The 21388-nt window shown below is 48.3% G+C and overlaps 1 protein-coding gene across 2 annotated transcripts in view; it reads left to right on the top strand.

The window, feature by feature from the left end:
- The window catches only part of DSCAM (DS cell adhesion molecule), a 750559-nt gene that overhangs the window by 617124 nt on the left and 112047 nt on the right, over window positions 1-21388 (top strand). For both annotated transcript variants that reach the window (XM_059392376.1, XM_059392375.1), the window contains exons 15-16: window positions 4900-5067; window positions 13671-13741. In XM_059392376.1, the coding sequence (XP_059248359.1) occupies window positions 4900-5067; window positions 13671-13741 (239 nt within the window). The remainder of the gene's footprint in view (window positions 1-4899; window positions 5068-13670; window positions 13742-21388) is intronic.

Genomic DNA, 21388 nt, shown 5'->3' with positions numbered 1-21388 from the left:
TCTGTGATTACGGGTCATTGTGGTTGTTTTCCCCCAAATTTATGAACATTTTCTTTTGTTGCATCTGGAATTTGAGCCAAGTTAGAGAAGCTGTTCTGTACGGCCGGGCTCTGGACAACTCCCCCGTGCTTTCTGCTTTGTATGGCTTCTTGCTCTCGCCCCTGCATTTAGATCTCTGATTCATTCCGACTTGATTCTCATATATGCTGGGAGATATGGGTCCCACTGGGTCTTTTCCCACATGGGACTCCTGTGGACTTCTCTTCGTTAATTTGCCAAGAATGTAAGGTGTTGCTGTACTTGGCCTTCGTAACAGAGTGTGTCCCTACAAGGGGTCACTCGGTCTGTGCTTGAACAGCTCCCGCAACGGAAACTCACTAGCCCCAGGAAAGCACACATCTGCCTTGGGCCGGCCGTGACAGTCACAAGTTCTTACATTTCTCGCACCAGAACAGACCTCCCTGAGTCCAGTGGAACTCTTCCCACCCCTCTGGTCAAACGAGACCCCTTCCAGGATTGGGAGGCAGAAGACTCTCTTGCTTCCCTGTTTGCCAGGAAAAATAAAACATCCCAAGTCCCTTTATGTGTATCTCCTATAACCACCCCCTGACCCACTCTGATCCCGTCTTGCCCATATCATCAACTTTGCCTCGTGGAGGCCACCGTCCCACTGGTGGCTTTGGCTGCCATGTGACCAGGTTCCAAGAGAGCATTGCTTCTCCTCTCAGTGGACACACAACCCCTTCACGACCCAGTCCCAGCGTCTCGCCGTGTGTGTGCCTCCAGCTGCTCAGGTCCTTTGTGGAAATCCATCCCTCACTTCTTTGGAAGGCAACCTGCCTTGTGCACATGTCCCCCTTCCGGCCCTGTCTCCTCCTGCACCGTGCCCCACAGATCGCTGAGGGGGCTCCAGTCCTTCGGAACTTCTCTTGTCCTAGAATGTAACCATCCAGCCCAGGAAGCCCAGACCCCCTTATGCAGCTAGGAGCCGTCTTCCAGAGCCTTCTTTCTCAAACCTCTCTTCCCCATCTCACCCTGAGAATATCTCCTCTATGAAGCAGACGGAGGAAAGGGGCTGTACCTGTGCCCTGTCCCTCCCTTCCAGTAACCGATGCCGTAGAAGTGGTCCTTCTCTGAACTGCCTCGTAAATTTTCCACATTCAGAGTCATTTTGTCTCCAGAACATCCTTCTGGTCACCCTCACTCCTCCTGGTCTTTGGCCTCTACAACATTTCTTCAGATCAGATTTACCCTTCTTATGTTTGTCCTTTGTGATCTGCTGTCCCCCTTGACTCGGGGTAGGGGCCCCCAAGCGGGGATCCCCAGCGAGCACCCAGTACAAGCACCCTGGTCCCTGTGGGCTCACTCAGACCTCCCGTGGGATTGTTGAGCCTTTCAGAGCAGGAATGTGAGTCTGAACTTCCCCATCCCCTTCCTCTACCCATCTCTCTGGGGCATGTCGGGGAACCCCGCCCACTGGTTCAGGGAACGTCCCTGACATCTTCTTGCTAAACCAGGGGCCACGTCTACCTTTGCACACATCTCCCCACACCCACCCCATACACTCATAGGGGTTGCAGTAATTCTGCTCCCCTCCCTTGCACTTGGCTGAATTCCTGGTCAGTAAGCCAAATCAAGCCCTTGTCCGTCTGATCCGGACGTAGAGACATCCAGATGTCTGGGAGATTGAACTCCTGTCTCATTAGGGGTCCCATAGGGACTATGTGGAGGTCACGTGCTACCAGAATATGACCTTAAGCTTCAGGGTAACACAGGTGAGGTCAAACCCCAGCCCCATGTCATGCCGGGCGTGTAACAGGCCTGCATTTCTTAGGAAAATAAAAATCCCTACGTCACCAGGATGTTGTAATAATTCCATCAGATAGAGCCTGCAGAACTCTACCTGTGCACCAGAATGGCCCAGAGAGAGGCTTTGCAAAGTGCAGGTGTCTGGGCACCGTCACGTAGTAATTCTGCTTCTGTGGGTCTGAAAGTGCCGATGTCACAAAACTCCGAGGTGTTTCCCCTGTACCCATTTGGGGACCGCAGGAGTCACGTTTACAAAATGCCCAGCCCAGCAACGGGGGAGCAGATACAACTCTGCAAGCCTGAGCTCCCTCCAGTCCTGGGTTTTCTCCGGCTGCCACTTTGCCCTTCCCCGCAAGCCCACTGTCTGCCCTTCTTTGGGAGCTGAACCGCATCGGCTACAACATGCAGATTTTTTTTCTTTTTTCCCCCTATGCCCTCCCCTTGGGTTCACCCAGGAGCAGGTACAAAGAATGATTCAGACAAGGATCCTGGCAGTGGTCACGTTCTGTCAGGGGCCCCTCTTCTGAGGTCCCAGTCCTGTCTGGACTCTGGCAATGCTGTCCCTTCCCGTTGACTCTCCTGACCCCACAGGGAGCAGCTTCCCACTCTTGCTAAATGCTGGGAGCCTTAGCATTCCCTGCAAGTTCCTCTGTACTAGTCCCCTTGTGAAGGACCTTCCAGGGTGAACTATGAGCCCTCCTTGACACTACATCTGTTCTCTGCACCCCCGAAAGCACCATCCCTCCTCCACGGGGCAAGGACACGGGATACGTCCCCCTGACAATTTCATTTCCTGCCCTTCCCGTCATTCCCTTCCCAGCACCCCCATGCTTCCTCCGGCTCTTGGACTCGCAAGCTTGCATTTCTGCTCGGGACTCACGCCTGAGTTTATTTTGTCTGTGGTCTGCCCTTCCCAGGTGTACTCATATTTCAATCTGCATTTCCAACCTCTTGAGGGTCAGGATCGCTCTGCCCCGTGTTACGTTTTTCGGCATAATTTGCTAATAATCCACATCTTGCCTGCCTGCACGTCAGCATCTACAATCAGAGCAGTGTTTCCAATCCCTGTCCCGACTCTCTTCTCCTGGGTGGTCACCTCCTTGTTTTTATTTCTCCTTCGATGCCGTATCATTTGCCAGAAGGTGTCTGGGGATTTAACAAGATTTGCTTCTCCCTCTCTATTCAGTTACTTTCAAACCCTCCAGGATAAAGCATGCTTTCCCATCTTCTTAAACTTTAACTCAAAATCCATCCTGTGTTGTTTTGAACCTTATTCTAATAATCATGATCGTTGATATCATCTTTTTCAATCAAACTGTAGTAACCGCAGGAAAGAAGCTAAAAACACCACCCCTTCTTAAGCACCTTGCGCTTTTGCCCTTTAACTCTTGCCTTGGCCACGCCCCCATGGGCTCTTCTTGAGTTGACTGGCAGGAGAAGGAGGCAGTGAGTGGACACACAGGCTTCCTCGGACCTTTCTGCCATCTCCCAGACATATCCTCAGTGAAGATGGCCAGAGCCATCAACCATGACAAGTACCTGCTTCCTCCCAGGCTGGTTAGCCACCCCTCTGCACCTTATGGCTCCTGAGGGTTCCTCTCTTGTCCTAGACATCTTCTCCAGAAGGCTTGGCCTTCTCCTCGTGGGACAGGGTCCATGTTTATGTGTCTTCCCACTGGTCCTAAACCCCCACTACGGGGTCCTTTGTTGGGTCATAGTCTTCTCCTCTCCCACCGTTTGAATTTTTACATCTTCTTTATCTACATCAGTGTTTTCCCACCTTCAATCTTCTTGACCCAAGTGATACATTTCCTTTTAGGTGGAAGAGTCATCATTAGTCTTGATTAAGTTCTGTTCCCTGGTTGGTTACAGCATTCCAAGGCAGCCTGGAAGAGACACATTTTTTGTACAATTCCAGAAGACCTCTTAACATTTATGGCTACCTGTAGTAGGCACACCAGTCCTCTAAGCTTCCATGCTCATCATGAATGTGGAAGGGGAAATGAACCATCCCCAGGGCTCAGAAGTCTGTGTATTTGCCCTTTATGCATTCATCTGTTAAACAGCATATATGATGTGTTGTCTGCTAGGCATCGGGCACTGTGCCAACACTGGGGACGTGTCAGTGAACATGGCAAGCGTGGTATCTGCTGCCACGGAGCTCAGAACCCAGCAGGGAGCACAGTACCTCAATGAGATTCCCACCGGGGTGCTGAGCACCACCCAAGAGGACACTGGGGACTGCAGGGCTGTCTAAGCCTCATCTCTGTCCACCACCTTCAGTTCTTATTCTCCCGCAACTGACTTCATCTCTTGACCCTTAGCCCACAATTAACAATGGCCCGAACCTTTTCTGAAAGGAGAACCATTTACTCCTTATGGGCTGAAATTCTAAACGCAGCAGATACAAATTGTCACCTATTCAATGATAATTCTTCCTATGAGTCTGTGCTCTTGTGAAAATTAGCCGTGACTGAAAATTGTTCCCACCATTGAGTATTTGAGATTAAGTGTTTATGCTGGAGACTGAGATTAGTTTTTATGTAAGAATTTCATTTTGACTGCTGTGCTTCTGGAAGAGGAAGGATCTGACATGGCTAGAGGTTTCACTGGTCTTCCAATAACTTTGAGACCCAGAGATTTTGTGTGTGTGCGGGGTGGTGTGGGGCAGTGTCCAAACCATAATTCCTTTTACCGTCTCATCCAATGAGTGCCTTGATGTGGCCACTTCCTAGTTCACTGATGCATGGTCCTATCTCTTGCACCTTCCTCCTTGATACCTACCAGTGCCTCAAACGTTCCCTCCCCACCCCAGACCTTGGCTGCCCATGGCCCTTGTCCCCCTTAGCATGGGTAATGAGTATGTAGTGTCCCCCTCTGATGGTGACCCCCCCCCCCAATGCACTGGGAGCATTGCTTTGAGAATTCACTTTGAGTTGTAACTATTCTTTCTTTCCTTCTTCCTTCCTCTGTGTGTGTGTGTGTGTGCGCGTGTGTGCGTGTGTTTAATTCCTACTTGTGAACTTTCAGAGGCAGAGGAAAAAAACTCACGTCTCTATCTCTTCTTTTTTGAAAAACAAAACCCAAAAGACTCCTGGGATTCTGCTCAGAGAACCAAAGATGTTTCCCCTCAGCTGAACTCGGCCACCATCATTGATATCCACCCTTCCTCCACCTACAGCATCCGCATGTACGCCAAGAACCGGATTGGCAAGAGCGAGCCCAGCAACGAGCTCTCCATCACCGCGGACGAGGCAGGTACGTGTGAGTGGGTGAGGCCCACGTCCCAGAGCCCTGGTACTGGCCCCTGGGCCCAGATGGCTAATACAGAATCAGGCCATTGGCTGTGCCTAATGGAGGCCTTTTGAAGAATGCCCCCGTGGCACCAGGCCCTGTTAGAGACTCAGACAGCACTCTGCCTTCTACTTTGAAGACACTGTTCTTGCAACTTCGTTCAGGGTTCTCACATACAAGAACTAAAACACAGACATAGGAGACTGCCAGTCTGGTGATATTTAAAGAGCTGAGCCATTTTTACATTTCCTTTGTTTGGGTGCATGGAGTCGGGGTTGACAGGAAACCATGAGTGTATGTCTTACCCAAGGCCTGATGGAGTCCAGGTGTGAGACGGTAGTTTAACTAGGAAATGACAAGAACATTCTGTGTGTGAGGAGTTGGGGAGACAGCGGTAGATGATATTTTATTGACTAGAAATGTCAATATTTCTACAGTAAACTTTATTGTTCTTCCTATTATGTAGAAGTTCATATTCAGTGTTGAAAATTTAGAAGTTAGAGATAAGCATTTTGAAGAAAGCAAAACCACTTTCCCAATCCCACCACCTACGGCTACCTGTGGGCATGGCGCTATCACCTACTGAATCATTCATCGCACACACACACAAACTCTCACACAGGCATGCGTGCACATACTGTCCGCCACCCCACCCCGTCCACCACATGGTAGCACATGGCTACCAAGGGTGAACTGACCAGTTTGTGGGGGTCTGAGCCATTGGGCAGTGCCAGTGAAGGCTGGCTGTCAACCCACATCCTGGCGGGAGAAGCGGAAGCCAGCTGCCATTGAGCAGCTCTGGAGAAGGAAAGGCAAGGACCCAGGCCTGGCTCATATCTTGGGAGGAAGAGCGTCCAACCTCAAACCTGGCTTTCCATTCCCTAATCAGAGCCAATCAGCCACTACCTTCTGCTGCAGTGAAATCAGAACTTAGGCTCAGATCCCATCTTCATCACCAGGTTTAAGGTGGTCCTCCCCAGATGAGTGAGTGCACAGGAAGATTGTCTCAGCGTTCAGCTGGGGAATGAGTGTTGTTCTGGACGTCTTCCCTCATCGATGGCATTCTAAGATGATGTCACTCTATAGACCCCTTAAGTACTTGCTTCCAATTCATAACGATGCCTTCCACCATCTATTTCACAAATCCTATACTAGTAGACATATCAGTTGTTTCCCATTTTTTATTACTCCAAATGCCACTGTGATGAGCATCCTTTGTGGCCTGTTTTTTGACACTTACGATTATGCTTTCAGGTTAAGTTCCAAGCAGTGAGATTGCTGGGCCAAAACAAAAGCAAACATTCCACTCTACTGCTACGTGTAGTCAGTACCATCCATGAGAAATGGGTGACATGGACGGTTCTCCCAGCAGTGGGACGAGCCCTCCATTCTCCACCTGGAAACACACCGGCTCTGGAAAATTGTTTTCAAGGGTGGGTGATAGGACAGCTTTATTCTTGAGTGTCTGAGAATGAGCCATTTCTATTGCTTAGGAACTCTACATGATTTCTCATCTGCAAAATGGACATAATGATGCCTTTCTCCTCCTCACCACAAACAGATGGGTAATTAGGGGGAGAGGGGGAATGCAAGCTCTAAAAGTACTTCGTATTTCTCAGAGACAAGTGAGAAGTGAACGTCAACGGGCTCCTGCAGAACTAGAATCTTCTTTAAATATTTAAACAGCCCCCGAACTTCCTGGAATTTCACCACGTTGTGTATTTAGGAAGGAGATGCTGACCCCAAATGTAATCGTGGATACACTGCTCAACTGTCTCCTCCTTCTTAACCCTTGCTCTAACTGTGCCGCATCTGGACTTCCTTCTCAAAAGAACAGTATTTTCCAATGTTGCCTCTGGTGGCGGCCTTCGAGATGGCCATAATGAGTCCTGCTGCTGGTGCTCTTTCTTGGGCTCTCTGTGGCCTCTGCTGCATCTGACAGTTGCCATGGCAAATCTGTCTCCCAGCCAGAAGGCCAGGTGAATAGCCACTCCAGGTTCCTGGCCTGCAGGACCATTCCCTAGGCCCTCTGCAGACAGTCTCTTGGCTTCCAGGGATGACCTCTGGGATTTGCCCTGTGCACGGGCTGCTGGGGGCCCCATGGAGCCTCTCTGATTTGCTATTTAGATGAGCAAGAGGAAAATGCAAGGAGGGGAGCAGGTAGAGCAAAGGGAAGCTCCAAAACAGAATTTGTCTTTGTCTTGGTGCATAGGCTTTGTGGCTGACATTCAGAAATCAAGTTTTCTGACTTGTGACTCATGGAGAAGGTAGGGCAACTGTCCTGGCCACAGGTCCCCTCATCAGACAGTGGAGACACTGTCAGAAGTCGACAGGATTAGACCCTAACTGACCAGAAATGCACTGACTTGCCAGGCTCATTCAGGACCCATGAGCATGTCCCATCCCCAGGTGACTGTCACCAAGACCAACTTCCCCTAAAGGTCACATGTCACCTATGGCCTCTGCCCAAGTTTGGGATGGCTGATTCCTTCACTCTTTCATTACGAATCTGCCCCTAGAACCTGGACATTCAGTTCTTCAGAAGCTCTCTGGGAAAGCACTGAATATTTTCAGATGCCTCAGAGTGGAAGGTCGGAATTACAGAAGAGTCGCCACATGGAGTCTGCGGGTTTCCGTTGGATCCGGCACTAAATTAACATCTCTTTTGTACCCTTCCTTATCACATTCCAGAGCAGCAGCTCCAATCTAGAGGAAGTGCCCCCTCTCTGTGCTGAGCTGGGAGGAGGAGGGAGACAGGATATGATGAGGCCTAAGGAAGAAAAGGCATCCACATGTAACAGTAAATGTGAAGTGTGGCGCACAGTAGGGCCCGGTGTGGCATCAACTGTATTCCTCCAGGGGATGTCAAAGGCACAGGGTCTGCCCACCAGGAAGAACCAGGCATGCCCTGCACCTGAGCCTTCAGCAGTCTGCCTCCATAGTCATCGTTTCTCTCCAGCTTCCATTTAGGGACTTTGGAAATTAAACCAAACAAATCACTGGCTGCCTTACTGCCCCTCATTGATGCTCTGTATACACTCCTTGGCTAACCTAAGAATGTTCTGGAATGTTTTGAATTCCTCCCCCTCTTCCCACACCTCCTCAGGTGTTTGCTCAAAGGTCATCTCAATGAGTCCTACCTTGACCACCCCCCTATTTAAAGTCCAACCCACTACCCACTCTGGCACACTGGACACCCTCTCTCCCTCAATATTCTCCTTTGTAGGAATAACATCACATCACCATCAACATACCACATAATTTATATAAAAATAACTGAAAAAAATGAGTAAAAACCTGCATATACTTTACCAATTTATTTTGTTTAGGTCTGTTTTGGGTCCCTCCCACAAGGTCAGGAATGGTTGCCTGTTTGGTCCATTGCCGTAATCCAAACACCAAGAACAGTGTTTGGCACATAATACGTGTCAGATAAATAGTTTAAATTAATAAACTACTTACTTGATAAATAGTTATTACATGAAGTCCTCTTTTCCCTGTCTGGGGTCAACTATTCTTTGTTTAATCTGGTTTTTATCAAACACCGTTTGGTCTCCTTTGCCCAGTGAAGAGCATCCTTCTCACCCCTCTGCCTCCAGCAGAGGAACCCATGATTGTGCCTAGTCCTTGCCGACTTTTGGACCTTCAAAAAAGAGTAAGCCCTCAGTAAATCCCCCAATAAGAGAGAGAAATTTGGGAGTGATTCCCACGGCGATGGTTCAGCCAGGGTAAATGATGGATTTGGCACCGAGACTCTGCAGAAGCCAGGAGATGGCTTTGTGGAGAGGAGGGTATTTCAAGGGCAGAGGGGAGTTCTGAGGCTGAGGTCTTGCATTCACCGACTAGAAGTGAGAGAGAGGACCATCCGTGAAGAGTGACTGTCAGGGAAGCAGGAGGCAGGAGAGGAGCCCGCTGAGGAGGTGGGGAGGAGAGCCAGGCCCGGTACTTGGGAGAAGAAACAAGAGCCGAGGTCTGCGTGTCGGGCACTCAGGAAGGGTCGTCAGCACTGTCTTGACCAAACAGAATTTATAAACGTTGCCTTGCCTGGAAAGAGCGTTAGGAACAGCACATATCATCTTCAGTTATTCCTGTTTTGCAGATTGAACAATTTTGGCTTCTGCAGAAATGCAGAGATTATTTATTTTGGAAAACCACCTTCATTATTAATTCTTACCTCCTATCCTTCTCCTCTCACGAGAAAAAGTGAAATATTCTGGTTTAAAAACAGAAGAAGAAACTACGCTTTCCATATATAGTAAAGCTTCAGCTCAAGAACATAAAAATAAATTCTTGAATGTCAGACGTCAACACAATTTTCAAAGTTAGTTAAATAAGTGAGTACCCAATGGTTGATCTTGAATACTTTCAGCTTTGGGGAATTCAGTCTGTCTTGGATTAAATTTTACAGAAATTGTCTACTTGCCAGAAGATGAGGACCTGTGGAATAATTATAGTTCAAGAGCTTTAAGGAAAGCATGAAATTTCTGAAAGCAGACTCATTTTTTTTTTTATTGTGTTACATTAGTCGCATACAGTACATCATTAGTTTTTTTTTAAGATTTTTTTTTTAAATTTATTTGACAGAGAGAGATATTACAAGTAAGCAGAGAGGCAGGCAAGCGGAGGCGGGGGAGGCAGGCTCCCTGCTGAGCAGAAAGCCCGATTCGGGGCTCGATCCCAGGACCCTGAGATCGTGACCTGAGCCGAAGGCAGAGGCTTAACCCACTGAGCCACCCAGGTGCTCCACATCATTAGTTTTTGATGTAGTTTCCATGATTCATTGTTTGCATATAACACTCAGTGCTCCGTGCAATATTATATATATATAATTTTTAAAAGTTTTTCCTCTAATGCTTTAGAGGAATGGAAAATTCAGTTCCCAAACAAAACGCCTCCTAATTATATTGGGCATGACTCTAATGTATGCATATAGATTAAATTCTTTTGGAGTTTCTCTTGGACATTGTTTCTATCCCTTTATTTTTGAGGGAGAGGTCTGGACTAGATCGGAAAAACAAATTCTCCCCAATTCATGGCTGCATCATTGACTTTACATTTTCTGATAGGATCAAGGTCATTTTGCAAACACTATCCTTCTGTCTCTGTTTTTAAGCGTGACTGTATCATATTGAGGCTGTAATGCCTACGTTCCCAGCCTCCCCCTGCCTCCAAAATGCCCCATCAAAGGCCACAGCCAGAGGCACCCAAAGGAAGCAGGATAAGGTACTGTCCCCACTTTACCTGCCGTTCCTCACCGACAAGATCTTTAAGTCTGATTTAGCACAATTAAATTAAAATAATGCAGCATCCATATAGCTGTCAGACCTCAGAATCATTTTCTCAAGAAGGATTTTTGTGAATGAACCCCATGTTTCTCGATGACCACAGAATTATCAACATGAGAGAAATTGCAGATCTCCATGGGAGCTTGTATCCAAAGGCAGACCTGCTTGAAGGGCATGACCCTGGGAGAAGAAATTAGGTACAGAGCTATAAGAACAATGATGGCAGATCACTGGATGCTGGCCCCTCCCTTGGTCCCTGCTCTGGAGTCGGCGTCAGTGCTAACACTGCCTTCCCGCATGGGGACTCATGGGTAGACCCAAGAGCCTGCAGCACCCCCAGAAAACCAGCTGTCCCCAGGACCTGCCGGGTGAAAGAGGTGTGCTGTGCATTCTGGTTGGCACGTTGCTTTACCCTTCAAAGCAGGGACTTGCTCCGGACCCAGATCGGGAGGCCATGCAGCTCGGAGTCAGCTGGGGGAGGACAGCCTGGTGCAAAGGTGTCTCTGCATCAAGTGCCCAGTGCCACTGTGATTGTGATGGTCCCCACACTGAGGTGGGGGAGACTGGGGGGGTGACGCCCAGATGTGCGCAGGCAATGCTGGTAGAGGGAAAAGAAAGCTGGAAGACAGAAGGTCAGATCTGTCCAGGGCAGGTGTGTTTGGGTTCCACTGAGATGTTGACCGTGGCTGGGCCCCGGGGGTGGGGGTGTGGTTTATGGGGGGTGGGGTGGAGAACAGAGCATGCAGAGGGAGCATGCAGAGGGAGGCAGGACACAGAACGCAAGAACACAGGAAAGTGAGTGTGATGACCGAGTGGCTTCAAGGGTGTTCTGGGCCCGTGTCCCCTTTAAAAGAGGTAAAGCGGAAACCAGATCAATGCTTAGGACCCAAATAAAAACTGGCACCAGCCATGGATGCCAGACTGGGGCAGGCTGTCCAGTGAGGCTGAGAGCCTCGGTGGGGACACCGACAGACCAAGCACAAAGAGGAGACATACAGAAGAGAGGTCAGGCCGGTGTTAGCAGGACGAAGGAGGTGTGGAGAAAGAAGCTGACTTCCCTCTCTTTTTCTCCCGGCCCTTGGAAACACTTCCTGCCCCAATATCTGCAATTCCCTTCAAGTTCATATTTGCAAAAAAGAATGAACCATCTTTTCTGGCAAACCAGCTTCTCCTCTTAGTCTTCTCACTCTCTCCGAGTCCCGCCAGGCTGGGCTTCTGGAGTCAGCGCCCCCAACCCCTGCCTTCTTGCTCATGTAGGGAGCCAGAGGGAGGGTCCCGTTGCCCCTCCCCCAGGAGAAGAAGTTGGGCTCCTGTTTCTTCCTGCCCAGTGCCAATGCTTTCTCCAGTCTACCTGCACACTCCGTCTGCACCTGTCGATGCCGTCGTGAAGGCCCACAGACAACTTCTCCCTGTGTTATGTTCACAAGTCAAACAGGAGCTCCGTGCTCCCTGTGCTGTGCAGGGCACATGTTTCCATCGGCCTCCACCGTTCCCTGAGTCCTTGCGTTCCTAAAGTCACGGCCCGCCTTCCTTCTCCTTCTGATTTCTTGCCTTTGCCTCTTAGGTTATTTTATTTTTATTTTTTGAAACATTTTGTTTATTTCTTTGAAAGGGAGAGAGAGAGACAGAGCAGGAGCCAGATGAATGAGGGGCAGATGGGGAAGCAGACTCCCCGCAAAGCAAGAAGCCCAACACAGGGCTCGATCCCAGGCCCCTGAGCTCATGATGTGAGCTGAAGGCAGCTGCTTAGCCAACTGAGCCCCCCAGGCGCCCCTGACCTTGTCTCTTGTTATTTGCTAAGAAAACACAACCAGCAAGTTCCCCCAAAGTTCCCCCATTGTTTCCCCCCTCCTCCCACCGCAGAGATGGTCACTCTGGTGTCCCAGGACCCCACCATCTCCATTCCTGACAGTACACTTGCCTCTGTGTTCAGACATTGCTCCTTCAAGCATACCTTTTCTTTTCATTCTATGAAATAGAAAAAGAAAAGCATACCTTTTCTTTTCATTCATCTCTCCTTGTGTCAAACACCCAATGATAATGATTATTATTGCTTGTATTTACTGAGTACATTATTTTCATAACAACCCTATGACGTGCATTTTATTGTCCTGTTCTACACAGAAGGAAACCGAAACACAGAGGAATTAAGCAACCACACAGCTGCTAAGTGAGATAGCCAGAATTTGGACTCAGAAAGATGGAAACACCCATCAGCCTAGCAACTTTATTACTCGAAACTTCTTCTCCTGAACCAAGATCATGTTTCCCTTGACCTTGCCTCTCCCCTAATCTGACCTTCACCTCTACCCTTCCACTGATTTCCAGACCCTTCAAACCAGCTCACAATCAGTACTGCCACTTTCTCATCTGCCCTGTGCTCCTCCCTCTTCCGCAAAGGGGCATCTCCACATCCACAGAAACGGCCCTTGCGCAGCTCAGCAGGGATAGCAGGACCGTCCATCCCACAGGACCCCAAAGGGGGTCTCTCCCTCCGAGTCCCGAGTTCCCTCTTGCTTCTGCTTCTTGCAAGATGCTTCCATGTCCTCCGTGCTGTAGGCTGGCAGACTCTTCTCTCTCACAGTGCATGCATTCTGCTGTTCTGGTAACACGTGAGCTCTCGGTGGACTAAAACGTGTTCTGCCTCTTAGTACTACACTGTGTGCCTGGTGCTCACACGTTTCTGATACCCAGTGACTGACTGGAACCGGCAGGTAATTGGAATCCTACAAGTCTTGGAAATAGGGTGGTGTGAGTTGCATGCTTTGACTCTTTAACTCTGCTTCTGCTTTCTGAGGCTACCACTCCTGGTTCATGAGAGTTTTCAAGCACAAAGCGTGAAAACCCAAAGCCATCAAAGGGACTCAAAAGCAGAAGAATCCTGATTTTTTTCCCCCATGACCCCAATGCCATTTTCCCTAAACATGAGTTCCAAGGGAAAAAGAAGGGTCTTTGATAGGCACCACAGGGTTTCATAAAAGCCATGTTGTCTTACCCCTTCCTGTCTTACCTGGGAACTTGCTCCGACTTGAGTAGATTAATCACGTTGTCAAAGGTGTGGTGAGGAAGAATGCAAGGGCAGGTCCTCAAGGTTCATTTCTCGTGGGAGCGAGGACGCACAGGGTGAATTCAGTACCAACAACTTGGCCAGATTGGTCTGCTCACTAAAGCTGCAAACACACTTCTCTGTGCTGCCGGGGGCCTGTCTCCTGGGCCGGCGTGTTGTGTAGATACCAGCCTGTCTAGAAATGGGCTCTAACCTGTGGGTTCTGGTCTTTACAGCTCCCGACGGCCCGCCTCAGGAGGTGCACCTGGAGCCCCTGTCATCTCAGAGCATCAGGGTCACCTGGAAGGTAAACTGAGCCAACCCTTGTATTCCTGCACGGTGTTTGCGGGGTGAGCACGTCACGTACATGCCGTGTGAGGATGCCAAGACAGTGACATTGTGTGAAACTTTGGTTTTGCCACGTTAGATTAAAAGCTCTTTTCTTGATGTCCAGTATATGTATCCACATTCTGAATACTTTTACAGCCAATTTCGTTTGCAGAGAGAGCGGGTTGGCATGTCTTGTTTTCATTCTTTGAATCTGATGGGGTCCCAAGAGCTGGCTGCTCCACAAGTAGGGGAAGACATGTGCTTGGCACACCTAGCTTTGGTCCAGGGGAAGCTTTTTCCTAAGTGCTTTTCCAAAGTGGCAGATCCGAGCATGGCAGATAGCCCACGGAACTGGCAGAAAAGACTGTCACCCTCACTGTGCCACCAGCGAACAATGTCCTCGAGAATGCCCTTCCCTTCCTCCTCAGCATGGTGGCCTGTGGAGCCAGCTGCCATCCAGGGCAGTGGTGCCCACATGTGGCTGCAGATGTGGGCTGGCCACTGGTCAGCCGAGGGCTTGTGGCTGGTCACTGGGATAGACGCTTGAGCGACAGAGCAAACAAATACACAGGCAGCATGGTTACGCCCAGTACGGCCGCCATGTTTTTCACAGCATTGAAAAACTGTGAAAGGCGTTGGTGAAGGAAGCGTTGGTTACGTGTTGGAGCATGCTGGGCACAGGTCACTGCCCTAGGGATCTTGAAGTCACTCACCCAGCGGGGAAAGCTGTCTTGGGAATCACTCATCCCTGGATGGGCTCCTGCCGACGGTGACTATGGACTCTACTTAGAATGTTCTTGTTGGGTCCCCACTTGTGTGGGCTGCACCGGCTCTTCCAGTTCTGAGGTCCCCTTCCTCTGCTGGCAATAAGACCCAGAAACTTGATGGCCTCACTCTATTCCTGTTCTTATAGAAAGTTGTCTCTCTTTCCCCGCATCCTCCCTCAGAGTGATGAAGTCCCAGAACCTAAGTCAGGTTCGGTGGGGTGAGGTTCGGAGCTGACGACTAAAGAAAGAATTCTTGAGACATCTTTGGTGCAAAATGGTGGTTTATTAAAGCACGGGGACAGGACCCGTGGGCAGGAAGAGCTGCTGCTGCCCCGGGTTGTGAGGAGTGGCTGGTTATATACACAGGAGTTGGGTAGGTGAGGACAAAGGGGTGTTCAGAAGGGCTATTGGGGCAAAGAATACTATCAGGATATTGAAGGCTTAGTTGCTATCAAGTAAGGACAATTGAGAGTCTCCTGGTGGAATGTTACATTCCTGCTATCAAGCATCCTTGTTAATGAGATTTAGGTTTAGAAGAAATTTAACTTTATTTACTTTTCCTTCTACCTCCACCTCCTTCGGTTTTTTATGGAGGGGAGGGTGACATTAGGGCTTGAGGAACTGAGTTCTGTGTCTTTGGAAATTGGGCTATTGATAAGGTAACTTCTTTGTTGTAATCTCAAGGACATTTGCAAACCAAGGGAGACTCCTCTCTTGTAGGATTGTGATCTCAGCAAGTTAACTATTTATCATTTTATGGCAGTCAGGGGTGCCTGAGGGATGCTACACCTATGGAGGGGAGTGGATGAGGGGGGGGTGCAAGGCGCCAGCTCTTGCTTTGTCCTCAGCCAGCCTCCTGCTCCCTCATCAAGAGCAGAAGCCAACACCCAAGTGGGGTCCTCGGGGGGCTCGCCCCTAAAACCATAAAGGCCTAGCGCATCACCCCTGTTGTTGGTGTTTTCCTTCTGGTGCCAGCCATTTTGTAAAGGGAGCTGCCTCTGTAACAAAAAACTCCTCGTTGTCAGGGTGGCCACCATCTTCAGTGCCGATGCCACAGCCCCTTTGTGCGAGCCCTTATACCCCAGCCTGTGGTTGGCTCCGGAGGACAGCAGGCCGGAGAGTTCGGCCAAACAGACAGCACAGGCCGAGCGCGTGGGAAGTGCTGGCATGTCTGTAAGCATATCCGCCAGCTCGAGCATCACACAACAGACAGTGAGAGGCCCTCAGCGAGCCATAACCCTGGACCCGTCCTGGCCACTCTGCAGATGGAATGCTGGCTCACTCTGCCTCAGTTAACGGCTCTGTGAGTCCTCATCCCTGGCTCTGCTCAGTCTCACACGTCGCCAGTGAGGAAGGCCAGCTACTCCTGTGGCCCCTCAAGATTTCTGGGTCCTGCCTGAGAAAGGTGTCTGTTCGCAGAACTCATGCATCTAAAAATGGAAACTTTCAAGACTTTCCAGACATGGTGTCTTTTCTGTCTCCAGAAGAGAAAGAAAGCTAAATTCAGTAAATCACTGTTAAAGTATTTCTTCTTAATGTCGTATGGAAAGAAAGCCCTGCTCCCACTAGACATGAGCCAGTGGCAATGCACAGTTCATGGAGCAGCGGTTTCTCTCGGAGCTGTGGGCGGGTATTGTGGGGCCTGTCAGCACGGACAGGTGTCTGGGAGACTTAGCAGACTGAACCAGGTAAGGACCCCCCGTTCTCTGGCTTGTCATTGCACATCGGCCTGATTACATCATGAGAGCGCATCCCTGGTTCAACTGGACTTTTATCTACAATCCAAAGTATATGTAAAGGACATTTTCCTGCATGAAATATGCCTAGATTTTATGGTGTAAACACCAAAGACTTGCATTTTGTGTAAGGAAACTGACCAGAGAGGGAAAGACAGAAGGAAGTAAGGGGAGAAGGAAGCATCACATTAACCCAGAGAGGGAGTCGCGCCCCAGTGGACAGGACAACAACACCACGGTCAGGAGGCAGCGCGCTCGGCGCTCATTCAGGGTCGCGGGATGACAGACAGAAGTGAAAGTTGCACTCGGGAGAGAGGAGACAGAGGGAGAATGGTGCCATGGCTTTGGTGGGAAAACAGCCATTTTAGACTCTTGACCTCTGACGGGTCCCAGGCACTCTGGCAGCCTTGAATACTGGAGCTAGATCCTGGTTGTTTAATTATAGTATAAGCAGCCCTTCTGTGACATATCCCTCCCACTGAACCAAATAAACAGCACAACTTCCCCTTTTTATTTTAGCCATGTCTTTGACCACGGAAAAGGTCCAAGCTTTTAAAATTTCAAGCCTGGTGAAGGTTTCCCATGACCCACTGAATGTAGACCAAGACCCACTGGACTCAAGAGGCCATTCAGCATTGGCTGCAGGTGTCCCTCCCCACCTTGCCCCCGTTCCAACAGGCCATCCACGTGCCCAGAGCTGGCTTCTCCCTCCTCCTTCACTGTCACCGATGACACTGTTTCTCACACCCCCCACCCCATCCAGACCTGCATGACTCTGGAAGGAACTGTCTGAGCCCCCATGTGACCCTCACTCTTGGTGACAGCTCAGTGAGGCCCCGTCCCATAGGTTCTACCTTCCACATGCCTGGACCTCCTCTGTGGTTCAGAGAGCTGTTTAAGGTCAGGGAGGGCCTCGTTCACCTCTGGTCCCCAGTGGGTGGCACGCTTGCATGAATGAATGAGAGAGGGAACAAATGACTGGGTGAGGAATAAAGGAGTCCACAGCCCTAGTGTTCCAATCACAGCAGCCTCCCAAGCATTCCGCCTTTCAGGAACTGCCACAGAGAACACCCCCAGCTGGGAGGAGCTCCGAGCTCCAGCCTGTACTATCATGGGGTCTAATTCACGCTGCCATGAAGTTCCCTGAGCCCCCCACAGTGGGTGCCCAAGACTGCCATCCCGCTCCGTGGAGCCCAGGGACCCACCACTTTGCTGATGGGCTTCTCCTGTAATTTACTGAAAAAATACATGACAGTAATGGTTCAAAAAATCCGTGATAAGTGTCAGAGGAAATGGCCCTCTGCACATCACATCAAATGTCAGCCTTCAGGAAGATGTCCAAGAACCCGTGCCCTATTAAATCGGGCTTTTAATAATTTTAAGTATTTGGAGTTAAATAAAAACCCTGATCAGTGCCTTGACAGGAACTCGAGAGATAGCATAAGTGGTTCCAAATAACTAAAAAGGAAGTAAATGATAATAAAGATTCATTTTCTAGCTCTTGTTCCTCCCCTTTGAAAAACAGAAGAGTTTGCATAAGCAAATGCAGTTTCTTGCCGTTTTTGCTGGGGTTATTCAGAATCAGAGAGAATATGGGCACATCTGGCTGGCTCAGTCAGTTCAGCACCTGACTCTTGATTTCAGCTCAGGTCACAGTCTCAGGGTCGCGGGGTCCGGCTCCACGGCGGACTTGGAGCTCAGCTTGGATTCCGCTTGCCCCTTTCCCACAGCTCCACACCCCTCCTCTGAAACAAAGAAATAAATAAAATCTTTAAAAAATCAGAAAGAGGGGCACCTGGGTGGCTCAGTGGGTTAAGCCTCTGCCTTTGGCTCAGGTCATGTTCTCAGGGTCCTGAATCGATCCCGGCATCGGGCTCTCTGCTCAGCAGGGAGCCTGCTCCCCGCACCCCCCGCCTGCCTCTCTGCCTACCTGTGATGTCTTTCTGTCAAATAAATAAATAAAGTCTTTTTAAAAAGTCAGAATATTTAAAGCTACTGATTATTGATAATATATTTAATTAAGTACCTCAAAATCATAAACCTCACGGAGAATTTTTTGGCTTTTCAGAAAATCATGGTTCTAGTCTACCTCCCTAAGTGTCGAAATACTGACAGAATAAGTCTCTTTTGACAGTACCTGTCACCTTCTCTTCTGGTCAGTCTCAGAATCAACCAGTCCCATTTTATCGCAAATGAAGGGCAGTTTGATTGCCTGATATCTGTATGTGTTCATAGCATAAAATCTTAAGTATCTGAAATATTTAATTCTTACAAGTATCTCAAAACATTTCTCCAGAGGATGCAATGTAAGGTAGAGATTTTTTTTTCCTCTTGATATAAATATTTTCTTTTGTTTTGAATGAGAAGTCTTTTCAGAGCCATATGCTATTCCAAAAATATGAATATTTCAATTGTTTAAATGTTACAGTACTAAAAATGGTTGTCCAGACTGACAACGCAGGACAACATCTTAGAATAATTTTGCCACTTTCTTGCCCCTCTGTATCCAACCCTTTGGCTGAATTTCATTTAGAATGAACAATGTTGCAGAAGAGATTACCTGATTTCCATAAAATTTGAACATCTCATTTTTAGGGATTTAATTAAATTTCAGTAATACTTTTAACTAAAACACCACATCTGCACAATCCCCAGTAATTCCAACTAATTGAGGCATCATTGCAATATGTTATGTTTCCCAGATGAGCTCTTACAATGGGAAAATGGCTTAGCTTGTCTTTTTAAAACAGAGCCGCCTGATTGCCAGTGACCTTCATCATAATGGTTTAATGAACTGCAGCCTCCACTTGACTCCGGCATCTAAATCCCTCTACCCAGGAAATGGCACGCCATGTTGGGAAAGGACTGTCTTCTAGAATGCGATTTCCTGGCTGGGGTCCCTGGGAAACCAGTCTTTCCGAGCACTTGCTGTTAGCCAGGCTTTGTGCTCAACTTTGCGTGCATTAGACCGTTAGATCTGTGCACTGGGTGTATCGGGCTTCATACAAACTCCTGACCTAGAAGGGATTTGCCCAAAATCTGAGGGCTTGGGACTGTCAGGTCGAGGACCCTCACCAACGTTTTCCAACTGGTTTCTAAGCAACTGATAAGCTAAGGTACACAGGGTGCCAAGATGGTGTCTTGTGCATAGTAAGTTTCTACAAATATTAGTTTCTTGTCCTGTTCCTTCCAACTTCATGTTATAAATTTTACTCAACCTTAATATTACAGAAAATAAGAAAAACGTAATTTCAACCTTATCCCTCTTTCTTTCCAAATGTAAACTTAGCCTAGCATATGTGCAGTAGTAAGTCAACACCCCTTTTCCTAACATCCACTGACATTCAAACGGGTTGCCTTGAAATTAATTTTACTTCATTCCTTGACTCTCACTTTAATCCTCAGGGTATGAAAAATTACAAAATTTACATTTCTTCATCAATTTGTTCTAGAGTTGGATTTACAGCAGCTTTATTAAAAATCCCAATGACCAACATGCCTTACAAATATTTAAGGAACCGTCTGCCCTTCTCATATTAGCGAGTCAGCCTCTTCCCCCTCTAACAAGAGGAGGAAAATCCGAACTGAATTCAGAATCTTTCGGTTGTCTGCATACCCTATGATACTCCTCTCTCAACTTCTCACAGCTGACTAGCTCTGTGAGGGTAGAGGGTGTGTTTTACTTTGTTTGTCCACTAGATCCCCAGTAGGAGTATATTTAAATATTTGTCAAATAATACATGAGACATTCCCATTGTATACATTCCTGTTAAAATATTTGTATCGATAGGGGCTACCTTTTCGTTTGGAAACCCTTGGACTATATGCACATCTTACTATTTGTGTGCATGTGTAAAATATACAAATCCCTTTAATAAAACCACTCATTGCTCATTTGCCTCACTTGGCATGTATTTGGCATCTCTCCCCATTGATCCCTTGGATTAGCCTTCCTGGTTTAGGCATGGGATTGGCCTTCCCCAGTGAGCCCAGTTCTCTGCTCCAGAGAAGAGCCTCAAGCCAAGCTGCCCAAGGGGTCCTGGCTGGCCTCCCAACCTAAGCAGGCAATTCTCCTAGTTCCCAACCCCCAGGTGTAGTGAAAAAAATGCTGGCCACATTTCCAAAGGCTGCTCAGCCGCCGGGAGCGTGGGTCCAGGTCTGACACCGGGCATGCTGGAGAGATTGGCTCAGACTCAGTATAAGGAGGCCCATCCCAGTGTACCTCTTCAGCTAATTGGGCTTGGACTAAGAACTAGAACCAAGGCCATCTCCATTCATCAACTGGCAGTCCTTTCAGATGGTTTATTCTGAATGCTTCACACTGAGCCTGGATGACCCTGACAAGACAAGGCATCTGAGAGCAGGCACTTCCACTGTTCTCTTTCAGAGCTGTTACATTATAAACTGCTAGGGTACAGTGAGTCAGGGGGCAAGGACAGTATTTTTGCCTTGATAGAGAACCTATCGTCAAAGATGCAAATATGAGTAGTGCATAAGAATCACGAGGTCATAACTAAAAGAGCATTCTGGACATGAATTGATGACCAGTCATAGGTCTTCTTTGTCTGATACGTCAACATCACATTTTGTAAGTGAATTAGGTCCTAAAGTTGGGACATCCCACTAAAAATTGCTCATGGTTGAATAATATTGAAAATTACTGTCTATTAAGTACACTGTGCATAATTTTAGCTATGAAGTCTTACAGGGATTGAAGACTATGTACAAAAAACGTCACTGGACATAGAGTAGGATTAACATAAATTAAATCCACCTACAATAAGTAAATTGCATATAATAAGAATATGATATGATGATATGATATGTTATGATATAAAAAGTATTGGATTAGACTTCAGGAAAATTAGATATTACTCCCACTTCCATACCTAATAGCCTCAAGCAAGTTACTTTGTCTTTGCTGAAACTCACCACATTTACACTAGTTCCATCACTTGATAACAGGGAGGATGAAGGATGTGAGGGACTTGGGAACCTGAGGGACAGCCTGAAAGGACACACTTGGTTTTGGTGTCCTCCCTGGGTGCCGGCCCCTAGTGTTGGTGTCCTCCCTGGGTGCCGGCCCCTAGTGTTGGTGTCCTCCCTGGGTGCCGGCCCCTA

Source organism: Mustela nigripes, chromosome 2 (assembly GCF_022355385.1).
Source record: "Mustela nigripes isolate SB6536 chromosome 2, MUSNIG.SB6536, whole genome shotgun sequence".
Taxonomy (NCBI): Eukaryota; Metazoa; Chordata; class Mammalia; order Carnivora; family Mustelidae; genus Mustela; species Mustela nigripes.
The sequence above is the reverse complement of the archived record's forward strand: the minus strand, read 5'-3'. Positions and strand labels throughout refer to the sequence as shown.